At 41.8% G+C, this 14,048-nt stretch overlaps 1 protein-coding gene across 1 annotated transcript in view; it reads left to right on the top strand.

Moving 5' to 3' along the window:
• The first annotated feature begins 10,125 nt into the window (after positions 1–10,125).
• The window catches only part of phactr3b (phosphatase and actin regulator 3b), a 48,199-nt gene continuing 44,276 nt past the window's right edge, over positions 10,126–14,048 (top strand). Inside the window, exon 1 of the mRNA XM_084030880.1 lies at positions 10,126–10,622. Within this exon, the coding sequence (XP_083887006.1) occupies positions 10,514–10,622 (109 nt within the window). The 5' untranslated portion in view covers positions 10,126–10,513. The remainder of the gene's footprint in view (positions 10,623–14,048) is intronic.

The raw sequence follows: 14,048 nt of genomic DNA on the forward strand, positions 1-14,048 counted from the left end.
TTAAAACTCCACAGGCATATCGCTTTGTTGTCTCTCATCTATTTCTCTCTCATGACCTCCACTCTTTTTTTTTTTTTTTACTTTCTTTGAGCTAGTCCCAGCAGAATTGTCTCCTCTTTTAGCCTTCCTGCTCTCGCTACCTTGGCTTGTCCCCATGTTATCATTATCAAGTGCCCCCATATCAGTACCTCCCCACTCTGGTCCAATCACCACATAGTTCCTAGTGCCTATCCGCCGCCACTTTCCTCAGATCACTGGTTCTCCACATCCTTTCAAGCTGTTCACGTTTCCAACCTCTGCCTCTCAAACATCCCTTTTTACCAGGATCATCTAAGCCACTATTTCTTTGATCACTTTGTCGCAAAGTTTTCACCATACAGCACTGGAGAGACTCAGTAAGGACATGTCAATCCTGACTCGTCCAAGAAACACACGTCCCCGGATCTGCTGCAGGCTCCATCTTTTAAAAGTCCACCGCAGAGGATCCGTCCAATCAGCAGTCTCTGGAAACATAGGACACACACAAGGGCACAGCACCCCCTCCTGACAGGGAGGAAGCACAAGACATATACAAACATAATGACCCCCAGGGTCATAACACTTCCCTACTGACACAGGGGAACTCCACAGTCTATAAAGCACATAGCTGTATATATTTTACATATCTATCATACGTCATTGGTTTGCCCTTTATGTTCTTCCTCCTATGCCTTATATTGATCACTTTAATACGTGACGGCGTCACAACTTCATACAGGTACTATGTATTATTTAGATTTATTGGGCTTATTGGGCACATAATTAGGAGTTTTCTTAAGCCAGACATGTAGTTCACAGAAGTGGCCACTAGATGCCACTGTAGAGTCAGGTTTCATATTCGTTTCAAGGCTTCAACACATACTGAAACATCGCTTCGAACTGTTTCGAAGCTTCCCATTGCCCATCACTACTAGGAACAAACAAAATAGCAGAGAACCCCTACCTAGTGATGTGACTTCCGAAACGGGCGTGTCGGCGCGTCTCTGAAGTCCCGGATCGAAACGTTTCGAAATGTTGTGCCGAAAAGCGGTTCTGAAACGCCCATGTCACGTGACTGTAGTTCAGTGATTGAAGGAACGCCTCTGTTTCGAAACGGCTATTCCAAGACTGGCAGATCCTTTGAAATACTGGCAAGAGCGACGTGCTGTCTTCCCTAATTTGTACCAACTGACTAAGAAATGTTTAAGTGTCCCTGCAACAAGTGTACCCTGTGAAAGGATTTTTTCAAAAGCAGGGGAAGTGTCATCCAAAAAAAGAAACTGACTCAGCTCAAAAAGAGCTGAACAAATATTATTTTTGAATAAAAATCTTTGAATATCGTATTGCATATAACAATGTGTCATTTATTTATTTTTAATATTTCTTTAATTCAACCTGTATTCTACTTAAAGGAGAAATCCGGTCATTTTTGACCCCATGTCCGTTGTCCTCAGGGTCATCCCGACTTATTAGAAGCAAAAAACCCGACAAAAATTGACGTTGCCTAGCCCGAGATCTGTACCTGCCTGGCAGCCTTCCAGACTCGCTACAATGCTAACCCATTGGGGCACCGTTGTATCTGCTTTCCTGGGCCACAGAAAACAATTCCAAGACCTATGCAACACAGGTTGGGTCCGTACGAGACACCACGGCGCTCGTTTGGCACAAATAGTGTGGCAAAACGACATAAATATGTGTTTTAGCATGAAGTTACTCACCTCAAATCATCCCGTAGAGTAGACATTATCAGTAGACAGCCGAGCGCCTGTCGTCCCTCCCAGTCACCGCAGAAACGAAAACATTTTTCACGTAGTTTTGATTTTGTATCCATAAAGAAACGACCGAGCAGTGCAGTCGTCATGTCCGTAATAAATCCATGAAGCTGTTACGTCCATATGTATGACTGTTACAACATAGCAACATAGCTTACAGCTAGTAACGTTCCGGGCGCTCGTCCGTCCCAGTCACCGCAGAAACGAAGACGTTTTCCTCGTAGTTTGGATTTTGTATCCATAAAGAAACGACCGAGCAGTGCAGTCGTCATGTCCGTAATAAATCCATGAAGCTGTTACGTCCATATGTATGACTGTTACAACATAGCAACATAGCTTCAGGTAGTAACGTTCCGGGCGCTCGTCTGTCCCAGTCACCGCAGAAACATAGCAACGATAGCTTACAGCTAAACAGTAGCCGGGAGCCAAAACAATGGAAGACTCGCGCAAGTTCCCGTCTCCCGACGTCCTCACTCTGGAGCTGTTTTCAAGCCACTAGTGACAAACTTCTTTCCATCGAGTAGTGCCGTCATGTCCATATGAGAGTGTAACTGGCGCTAGCCTACATAGTAAGATTGCTTAGCCTTTGTGACAGTTGAAGCTGCTACAGCGACAACAAATCTCGCGCAGTCTCAGTAGGCTAGTTGTGTTGACGGCATGAGTGGGAGTCGCGTGTCGCGTGTAGCGTGTCGCGCGTGCAGACTGCAGTCTCTCATCAACAGAGTGAGAACAAAGTGACCCTCGCGCGACTGTCCAAGATGTTTCACTGTACTGGCTTGAAAACAGCTCCAGAGTGAGGACGGCAGACGGGAACTTGCGCGAGACTTGCATTGTTTTGGCTCCCGGCTACTGTTTAGCTGTAAGCTATCGTTGCTATGTTGTAACATAGTCATACATATGGACATAACGGCTTCATGGATTTATTACGGACAGGACGACTGCACTGCTCAGTCGTTTCTTTATGGATACAAAATCAAAACTACGAGGAAAACGTCTTCGTTTCTGCGGTGACTGGGACGGACGAGCGCCCGGCACGTTACTAGCTGAAGCTATGTTGCTATGTTGTAACAGTCATACATATGGACGTAACATCTTCATGGATTTATTACGGACAGGATGACTGCACTGCTCAGTCGTTTCTTTATGGATACAAAATCAAAACTACGTGAAAAACGTTTTCGTTTCTGCGGTGACTGGGAGGGACGACAGGCGCTCGGCTGTCTTCTGCTAATGTCTACTCTACGGGGTGATTTGAGGTGAGTAATTTCATGCTAAAACACACATATTTATGTCCTTTTGCCACACTATTTGTGCTAAACGAGCGCCGTGGTGTCTCGTACGGACCCAACCTGTGTTGCATAGGTCTTGGAATTGTTTTCTGGGGCCCAGGAAAGCAGATACAACGGTGCCCCAATGGGTTAGCATTGTAGCGAGTCTGGAAGGCTGCCAGGCAGGTACAGATCTCGGGCTAAGCAACGTCAATTTTTGTCGGGTTTTTTGCTTCTAATAAGTCGGGATGATCCTGAGGACAACGGACATGGGGTCAAAAATGACCGGATTTCTCCTTTAACTTAAGGAAACCTAAGACCGGCTCATTTCATAGTGGCACATATTTAGGAGTTTTCTTTGGCTAGAGCATGTAGTTCACAGAAGTGGCCACTAGATGCCACTGTAGAGTCAGGTTTCATATTCGTTTCAAGGCTTCAACACATACTGAAACATCGCTTCAAACTGTTTCGAAGCTTCCCTTTGCACATCACTACCCCTACCATGCTTGGTGATGTTGCCAGCATAACACTTCACAGTCATCAGCACCACCTCAATCCAGAATCAAAAAGTTCTAAAAAAAAAAAAAAGAGTCCCAGACTGATGACACACACACCAGCCCAGCATATTGCCTACAGCCAGGAGGGAACCACAGGTGCTGAGGGTTAATATGCTGGTCCACTAATTAGGTGATGGTGATCAGGTGATTGATCCAGCAGGAGGAGCATAACAGGCAGCAGGGATGTCTCAGACCTGAAACACAAAAGGGAAGAGGCTACTCTAAAAAGAGGCTATAAGGATGTCAGTGGACGCAACATATGATCTGAATTAACTTGAATCATTAGTGAGAAATTAAATTCCCATTCCCATGTAGGCTCTCTGCAATGGTGGCTCCCTTTTTAGCTCCGAAGCAACAATTCATGTCTTAACCACAGTTGTATTTTTCTGTTATATAAAACACAAATTGTAAGGTAAATGAGTAAATATAACGCTGCTTGTTAAAGCAATGGAGAAAACTACTAATATTTATATTATGTTGAATCAGTGAAGTTGACTACGTCCTGTGAAGATTGATTGTGGCAGTAAAAGTGATTATAATTTGTCGGCCAGCTTATCATTATACTACTATTTTAATACAAATGTATATTATTCATGCTTACACCATCAAAGCATAACACTGACAGAGCCTGCTCCCATGTGGACTGACAGGTGTCCTGCAGGGTTTGTATGATATCTTTATTGCTCCCAATGGCAAAAACTTCCCTGAAGAAGGGTTTTTGAACAGAGTTAGTTTCCATACAGTGTATGCTAATAAACATACTGAATGCATTTCATTGTAATGAAAACAGTTGCAAAGCCAGCTGGTATTTTCAAACACAGCTGCTCCTCTTCTGTACAAATGTAACTGAGAGAATTTCATGACCATCCAAACTTTGGATGCACTCCAACCACAAAACGTGGAATAAAAAAAAAAATCTACTCCTGCTGTTGTGTGAAGCCTTTCTCCCTATCCTAACCCTAAATTATTTCAGCAATGCCTTATCATAATCCCAAACCTTAACCCATTACAGGGCAGCACTGAAAACACTACTCAAAGTGTCAAAAGTTGTTTTGAAGGGGAAATAAAGGGTCATTCCGTGTCATTTCATCAAATTTCTGAAAATCTTCCCACCTGACCATCACAGAATGTCCTGAAACGGTCAATAGTTTTCTCATGAAACATCATTGAATGAAGGGTAGACAGTTTTTGGCATCATACTCTGAAAAGCCACTTTTAAACAGCAATATCTGGAAAACTATCTCACCTGTGGTCTTCAAATTTTCTACAGTGTGTATATGTTACTAAACGCCTCCAGACCTGAAATATCAGGGGTGTAGCTCAATGATAACCTAGTATGGTAGGTACTTAAAATGTGGCTTGTTGAAATTTTGTAGTACATTTGAAGAGTGGCTGAGCTCCCATTTTTGCAGATAAAAGACTTATATCACTTCTGCCTCTATCTCTGGTGTTAGCCTAAACATTCTACAAAATATGGTTTCTCTCAGATGATTAGTTTCACAGATATTAAGGCTCAAAAATGGAAGTCAACACATCTTTGCCCAACTTCAGAGCCATATTCCAAAAAACTGACAACAATTATCAGGTCCAAACTTACTTTTTTTTAAGATCATATTCTTGTTAAAATCATATTAAAAAATCGGGAGGGTGTTTTGCCTCAATTTGTCGCAGTGATTTTTCAGTAGCATTAAGTCACAAGTGAGTCTTTGGTAAATGGTAAAAAAACACAATTGAATTGCCCTCCTGTGATGTTTACTGGTAGGCTGTTAGGACATGCAGTACCAAAACCGGCCACAAAACCCCCACCAATATCAGGATTTTAAAAAATCACTGCAACAAATTGAGGCAAAACACCCTCACGATTTTTTAATATGATTTTAACAAGAACATGATCTATGGAGCTAGAACAGTCTCATAATTCATAAATGCACACAGAAATTCATAAATGCACAAAAAAGATTTACAAATGTATTTGGGGATTTGTATATACATGTGACTCAAAACACAAATACATTTTCAATGCACACACAAATATGTTTCATTTCATATGTAAGTAAAAAATATTCACAATCACGTGAGTGCGTTGCGTTGGAGGGATATGGGTGCTAGAGCCAGAATCGACCTTATTTCTGGAGATAATTTCCCTTCTTCCTGTGCTCCCTGTCTTTATGCTGTATAGATTAGGTGTACAGTTATATAAATATCTATTTTTCTTTTATAAAGAAGCATTTTATGGAAGTAATTTATTCCCTCATTCTGGGGAAGATGAACCGGTGCGGGCGGAGTTGTGTTTTAGACTTTTGGGGGAGACACTCACGTGATTGGCTGTAAAGGAGGGAGACATCTGATTGGCTACAGACAACCTCTTAGAAAGAACGCATTTGTGGATCAGAGTCACGTCAGGGGAGTCTCAAAAGTTTCACACACAAATGCAGGGAGGTTTACAAATTAAAAGCACTTTGTAAATACAGGTCCAACAGTTCATATATGAATGTAACAAGCCCCAAATGCGTATTTGATGAAGATTGCAAATACTTTAACATTCATGTATTTGTGATTTTTTTTTAGATTTGTGTGTGCATTGGAAATATGTTTATGAATCTTGTTTTTTATATGTGAATATTTTTTACTTACATATGAAATGAAACATATTTGTGTGTGCATTGAAAATGTATTTGTGTTTTGAGTCACATGTATATACAAATCCCCAAATACATTTGTAAATCTTTTTTGTGCATTTATGAATTTCTGTGTGCATTTATGAATTATGAGACTGTTCTAGCTCCATAATGATCTTTCAAAAAAAGTAAGTTTGGACCTGATACTTGTTGTCAGTTTTTTGGAATATGGCTCTGAAGTTGGGCAAAGATGTGTTTACTTCCATTTTTGAGCCTTAATATCTGTGAAACTAATCATCTAAGAGAGATCATATTTTGTAGAATGTTCTCACGAGAGATAGAGGCAGAAGTGATAGAAGTCTTTTATCTGCAAAAATGGGAGCTCAGCCACTCTTCAAATGTACTACTTTATTTCAACAAGCCACATTTTAAGTACCTACCATACTAGGTTATCATTGAGCTACACCCCTGATATTTCATGTCTGGAGGCTATTAGTAACAGATTGTAAACATTTTGAAGGCCACAGGTGAGATAGTTTTCCAGATATTGCTGTTTAAAAATGGCTTTTCAGAGTATGATGCCAAAATCCGTCTAAACTACCCTTCATTCAATGATGTTTCATGAGAAAACTGTTGACAGTAGAGACCTAATATTTTGGATTTGTCCTAGTAACAAGTGTTTGTACTTGAATTTTTTCAGGACATTCTGAGATGGTCAGGTGGGAGGCATTTGATGAAATGACAGTTATGAAGATGATGTCTTTGTTTTCCCCTCACAATGCTAATATTTAAATGCATACACAAGAGAGGTAGGCCCTTGATGTAATACACGATGCTGACAAACGGGGGTGCTGTAGTATAGCGAAATTAAGAATCATACAAAGGCACTGTAGTTCTCAGGTGAATTAAGAAGCACTCACTTGGGCAATAGGCAAATACAGTTAATATTACAGAACCATCCTACACACCCAATTGTGTCCATATTTCCTCAGAGCCTTAAAAGTCGTCAAGAACTTCTTCCAGGGTGTCCTGTTGTGTCTGGCTATGGTCTCGAACTGCCTTGCATCTTTTGTTCTTTAGAAGATGAGGCCATTGACCATTGATTTGTTTTATTCTTACATTACCTTGTTTTGGACTGACATCCATAACTGGTTGTCAATAAAAATATCTAAAATTCTGTCTTTTATATAAGTTGATTAAATTAATGTATGATAACTTGGATGCCAGCGTTTCAGATGCTGTTATCTTGCCATTATTTTGGAGAAAGATATTCATACTTGTACTTGGAATGACATTACTCCCTCCTGCACTGGTAAAGGTGTCTCATGCTGATCTCATTTCTCAATTTGTCTATTTTCACATCAAACCATTGAAAACCCAGTTAACCTCTTGTGCACGGGACACACCTGATTTCATGAGGAAATTGATCTCCACAGAGATCAGCTTCTCAGAAGAGCTGATCAGATGATGCATCGATTCTGAATTGAAACGTCAGTACTCTTGCTTTCAAATCTGCTTTTTAACGTGCTCTCACCTAACACCCAAATGCACATAGCTGCGAGCTCCTTAACGTCGGGCTGGGGTGTGGGAAACAGCTGGACACAGGGCCCTGACAATGTTGGCACCCTAGGGGAGATTTTTGGTTGGTGCCCACCATATATGGTGATATTGGTTACCTGCAGGTTCATCATGTTATCAACTCATCACGGGCAGTTCAGTGGGTGCAGGATGTCTATTTTCTGTTTTTGTTGATAAAGTTAGTGTAACAATGATTAATAAAGAGTATGCCCGCTGCAATAGAAAAGGAAAGCAACACTATTATATTGTCGCCACGAGAGGGCGCACTTCTGCTGAACCCCCCCCCCCCCCCCCCCCACCTCTCATGCAGTGCCCCCCCGGTATTTTGCACCCCAGGAGACCATCTATGTTGCTTATGTCACGGGCCACCCCTGGCTAGACACACATTAAACACATTAATGGAATTTAATGTATTTTAGCACGTATTCAATGAGATAATGTGTATATATACTGTATGTGTGTATATATTGATACAAATTTGGAAAATGTGTAAAAAATAATAATTGTTGTTTTGATGTAACAACTGGGGATGTTTCATGGTGATATATATTAGCTGAAGTTTTTACCGTATTCATCTGTGGTGTCTCCCCTTAACGTTGCATTTTTAAATGAATGTATTATTTTTTATAACATGTGAGCATGGACTATATAACTAGAATTCACATGAGAGGGTGGAGCTTTAAGTAGGACATACAACCAAAAAAGTAATGTTACTTCTTGCTTCATGGACTAAAAACGAAATAAAAACAGACAACTCTGTGGTAGGACCTGTCAATCACAAAGCAGGCACTGCCTTAAAACATACCCTGCTTTAAGGCATACCCTGCTATTTGACTCTAAATTAGGTCACAATTCAATAAACGAACATCATGCATTTTCCCATAGTTGTAGTTGTCTTTGATGCAATAACGTCTGCTCTTGTAATGAAAAGAAATGGTATATTTGATGTGAATTAACGTTAAATTGTAACCTGATTAATTAATTAAATTCAAATAAATTGTATTCATTGTGTCATATCATAACAAAAGTTATCTCTGTAAACTTTACACATAGAGCAGGACCACGCTCATGATTTTCAAAGTCAATTAATTTCAGATTCCCAACATCACCGGAGTGCAATGGTCATGGTCAAGTCATGAATGATATATGCATCACAGACTTTGCCAAGGGACCACGACTCGTAGCTGTGCTATTTTGTAGTTCCAGATTTTTAAATTTTAAATGGAAGTCAGTTTGGAATTCTAATAAGAAATATTATGTAATCAACAAAACCAAATTTAATTCAAACGATATCCTTGATTTATCCTGTAAACAAGGTGCTTTCAAGACTCAGAAACACTATTAATTGAAAATGCGTAAAACACTGGGGCCTGGATAACTCTTGTATGTAGAATGTCTATCTAATATGTTTTGAGTCGATAGATATACAATGTTTAGTTGACACTGAATGGTTCAAAATGAATGTAGAGAAAAACATATTTTTCTAAGCTGATATTGATTGTAAAAGACTATTCTCAATGTTTTTATTTTATATGGAGAATATTCATAATTGCAATTGGACCAAAAAGAAAAAACACACAGACAACAATTATGGCCAGAGGAATAATGAAAACAGAAAATTGTAAAGCCTGAAATATTTTCCTTTAGTGTCTAAAAATGTCTTTAATGTCTTAAATGTGTTGTTACATCATTGTATGTAGTTTGTCATGTCCTGTCCTTGTTGAATTGTATACACATTTTTCGTTTGAAGATAGGCCAAAGTGTGAAAAAAGATACAATAAAAATGTTTTACAGAATCTCATAAATCTGACTTCTTATTGCAACCAGAGGAGTCACCTCCTGCTGGCCATTTTAAATAACTGAAGTTTGAGGCACTTTCGCTTTGGTTTCAAAACGGAGGTTGCTGCAAATGTGTAAGAGAAGACAGCAACAGAGCCTCACTGCTTTGATTGCACTTAGCATCAAGCCAAAGCTAACACTCTCCCAGTACGGCAACTTGGATGCTGCCTTCAAGGACTGTAGGACGTATCTGATTTAAAAGTTGGCCTAGGATTTGGGCCATCAAAGCGTGAAATTGCCCCTAAAGAGCGGGCGAGCCTTGCTTACATCCACAAACATGAGCTGTACAGCTCAGTGAACAACGGATTAGTCCTGAAACATGTTTTTAAAAAAATGTGTAGGCTAGATATTGACGATGTAGCTGTAGCCATTGTTGGGTCGAGCTTTCTGTGCACAGAACATTTTTGATTTCAGGTTTTGTTTTAAGCTTTTTCTCCTGGCAATGACATAGTGCAGTGACTGGGATTGTAGCTGTATTAGCTTATATTTGTCACCATGACAGCATCACTCACATGCAATTGGTCTAATATGTCAGGGCTGTGTCAATGACAACTTTTGGAACGAGGGTTTGTGTTGCACCGACGTTATGAAAAAACAAAAAAAAAAAAAACAGGGACACATTTTTTTAAACCAAAAGATACTGCAAGTTACTGCACGTTATTAGGGGTTTACGAGCAGCACTTGAAGGAGGCATGATGCTGCGCGCGTAATGGATTTCCCCAGCACTGCTGCTGCTTATCGGGGACCAGGAGCTGCAGCTGCAGCAGTCCAACCACATTAAATCTGCTCCACCACTTGATGCTGGTGACCTTGGCTAACGGCGATCACGCCTTTCGGTGTCACATTTTGCTTTTCTATTCACGATGGCATCGTCGGACGGGCCGGATGAGGACTGCGTGCTGCAGCGGGGAAGATCTCAGAGTGACCCGAGCAGCATCACCGAGGTCCGCTTGGGGGAAGCGCACAGAGCAGGTAAGAGGAGAGGGGGGCGGGGGGCCCTGGACGTATGTTGAACATCTGTCACCTGCTCAGTAGTTTGTGCTTTTGGCAGCTGGTTGGATACAGGAGAACACATCGCGATGTCGGGGCTCGCCTGCAGCCGATGACATCTGCGGTGATCCCCATTGCATTTGTATGCAACAAACGTAGGATGTGTTGTAAGCGTGCGTCATTTACTATCCTCCAACGTTGCACATTGGCGACTCACTGCTGCGCTGTCCTCTAGGCCTTATATGTGAAATCGCTGTGATAATAATGCCAATGAACCAAGGACATTTAGTGTCATGCAACATAATGAGATGTTGTCCAACTGGTGTCAAACCAGTTAAGCGTTGTTCATTTTATGTCAATAATAGCGTTGATTGTCTCATTTTGGTCTTTTGCAGACCCTCCTGGCAGTGGAATCTATATTACCTCATGTCACCCACTGCCAAGTTTATTCCTCTCCATACATCATCAAGCCGCTGTCGTTGACCTGCAGTTGATGCCATTAGTGCGATGAAAATCAGCACCTCAAAACTGAATGTCCTCTACATCTTTTTTTGGGGGGGGGTATTTGTGAAATACCTTTTTTTTTTGCAGCATAGAAACATAACATGTACAGTTCGCATCAAACATAGACCACAGTATGTTGAGTTGAAGCTGATGAGAGTGCTGGTTGTGTATTTGGTTGTTTCCATGGCGATCCAAATGGCAGAAGGCAGCACTTGGCTCGCCAACTGTGAGCCAACATGGTGTTTGTCTGCTCCACTCGCTGATCTTTTTTCTTTTCTTTTTTTTCCCCAAAACACTCTGTGATGTACAGCATCCAGCCATTCAAAGTGAAATGCCACTTAGACTGTGAATCGTGTCTGCTTTTGCGATGGGATTCACGTTTCCACTGGGAACCGTTGGGCAGGCATTTGCTGTTGCTCAACAGCTGCCAAGCAGTAGTTGTTTTGAAAGATATTGAGCAGCGGATCGATATGAAAGCGTGATAAATCACTCATGTTTAACTTGCAGGCCCTTGACACTGCTGTTTAGCAGCAGCCACCATCACCCATGTACAGTACTGGTTCGAGTGTGTCAGCAGAAGTGACGAGTTGAACGGAGAAGTTAATACTGCAGCTGTTGTAGCCGTACAAATAAGGGGCAAAATCATTGTGTGTGTGTGTGCGCGCAAAGGAGTCTTGGCTTTATGTTAGAGCACACACACTTTCATTTTCACTTGTGTGTGATGTTACAGTCCGTTTGAACGTCAGAGCATTTGACGGGGGCCAGCTATCTTTAGATCCGAGGGCCACAGCAGCGATACTGCGGGAACGATCTTCAAGTTCTCTCGCTTGTTGTGTCCATGCCCTCGGAATCCAACACTCATTACGTTGTCGTGGTTGTTATGGTTACGTAACAGCGTTGGCGTATGTGCAGCTCTGAGACAACCCTCGCAGGATTGCCCTGTGATGTACCGTTCATTACTGTTTTTAAACTCCCCAAAATATAGACCCCCCCCTTAAAGCGGTGTAGCAGATTTCATTCAAAGCTGATGCCTCCTGCGTCAGGCAGACAGGGCTCGGGCAATGCAGCAGTGAAAAACCGCCTGCCCTCCCCCTTCCCCACCATCCCCTCTGCTTAGTGCTAACCCTTTCGTAGCCCTGGCACCCCTACTGCAGCTTTGATCCTGGCACTTGAAGAACCATCTCCAGCAAAGGGGGAGAAATGGGGGAGTGACAGGTCTGTGATGGTGGTGTTATAATGGCACCCAGCTGGGCAATGTCACAGTCAATAAGCTGCACAAGAGACTGGTCTTAAGATACAAATGACTCCCTCCTTCCATCATGATGCTTTGATAAGGATAGAGCAAGAAAACGCTGCATTTTGCCTACGACACCTGGCTACAACCAAAACAGAAAAATCCCTTTGCACTGAGACGCAGGTACTCACTGAAGGCTTTCACATCGGATTCTAGTGCTGCTCATTTCGATGCCATAAAAAGCACACCAAGCACTGTTTCACAGAACGTATAACCCGGTTGACAATGCTTTGGCGTACCAGACAGCCGACTGAGAAGAAAGCATTGCTCTATGGATTACAATCTCTTCATATGAACTTCTGTATTTTCATTTGGAGCATGTGATAAGCAGCCACCTTGTTCAGCATGTACAGGTTACATCACAAGCTCTGCAAGAGATGATGCAGAACAGCGAGCGCAGCCAACACATTTTAGCCCAAAGGTGGAACTCATGCTGCATTCAAATGTTGGCGTATGCAGCAGTTGGCGAACCGGAGATTCAATACTTTCATCAGGAGTGAGATGGCACGGACACTAGGCAACTAAGCAATACGACAAAATAACTATACAGGATACCCAATTAACAGGTTTGGCTTTACAACCTGTATAATGGTCTTGACTGCTCATGTTATTTTACCCTGTCAAACTTTATTATAGTAATATTACAGTAAAGTTATATATAATAAAAATGGCTTGAAAATGCCATCAATTTAGCGGTCTTTCATGATGCACATCACTTGCAGGAGTCTCCTCCTTGCTCCCCTCATCTCACTATTTGAGCTGGTGCTGTGGCACGAATCTGACATGCTGCACCAACATCAAAGGCTTTCTCCCTGGACTCCTCCGCTGTCCTCCAACCTGCCCAGAGAGGAGGCAGAGGAGGCCTGATGAGGAGATTAGGATTCCTTTCATTTGAATTAGGGTGCCTCATGTTTTATTAAGCAGGAAGCCTGTACTCAAGCTAGTTCGTCTCATGAACAGCACCTGGCGGCCCACTCCTACATGCATGTTCAGCTCAGCATGGAAGATGTGCAAAAGTGCTTCACAGCCATTTCACTGCGACTGCAGTTAAAGTTGTGATGGGATGAAATGTGTGCATAGCTGGTGATAAAAAATAATAATAAAGCAATGACACTTCCATTGTACAAAGTTGCATTTGGCTATCTGCCATGTCACAAAGTAGTGTCTGTGAAAGCACCGTGACAGCATAAGTACGAGGCTGAGGATCTCGAGATTTTAACCTTGAGAAGGTTGATATGAGATGACTCTGACAGCAGATTCCATTGTTGGGGCTACACGATAGTGGAAAGATCTGATCTGATTCTTTTTTTTCCTGCCATATATATAGTATATTGTGATTAGAAGAACATGTTTTATTTTAAGGTTAAATATATGCACTTTGAACGTTGTGTTCTTGTAAACAATTTAATGATAAACACAATAGCCGTGTCCCAATTTAGCAGCCGCATCCTTCGGAGCTGCATTTGAAGAACGAATGCGTCACAGTGGCTCCAATAAAGCTGTTCCATTCCAAATGCAGCCGAGTGGTGCGGCCTTCTTTTCCTGGCTTTGTAGGAACAAACTGATGGATCCTTCAAGGCCCAACTTAACCCAAGATTTAGTGCGCTGGT

The sequence above is a fragment of the Eutrigla gurnardus genome (assembly GCF_963514095.1).
Source record: "Eutrigla gurnardus genome assembly, chromosome: 2".
In the NCBI taxonomy this organism is placed as follows: Eukaryota; Metazoa; Chordata; class Actinopteri; order Perciformes; family Triglidae; genus Eutrigla; species Eutrigla gurnardus.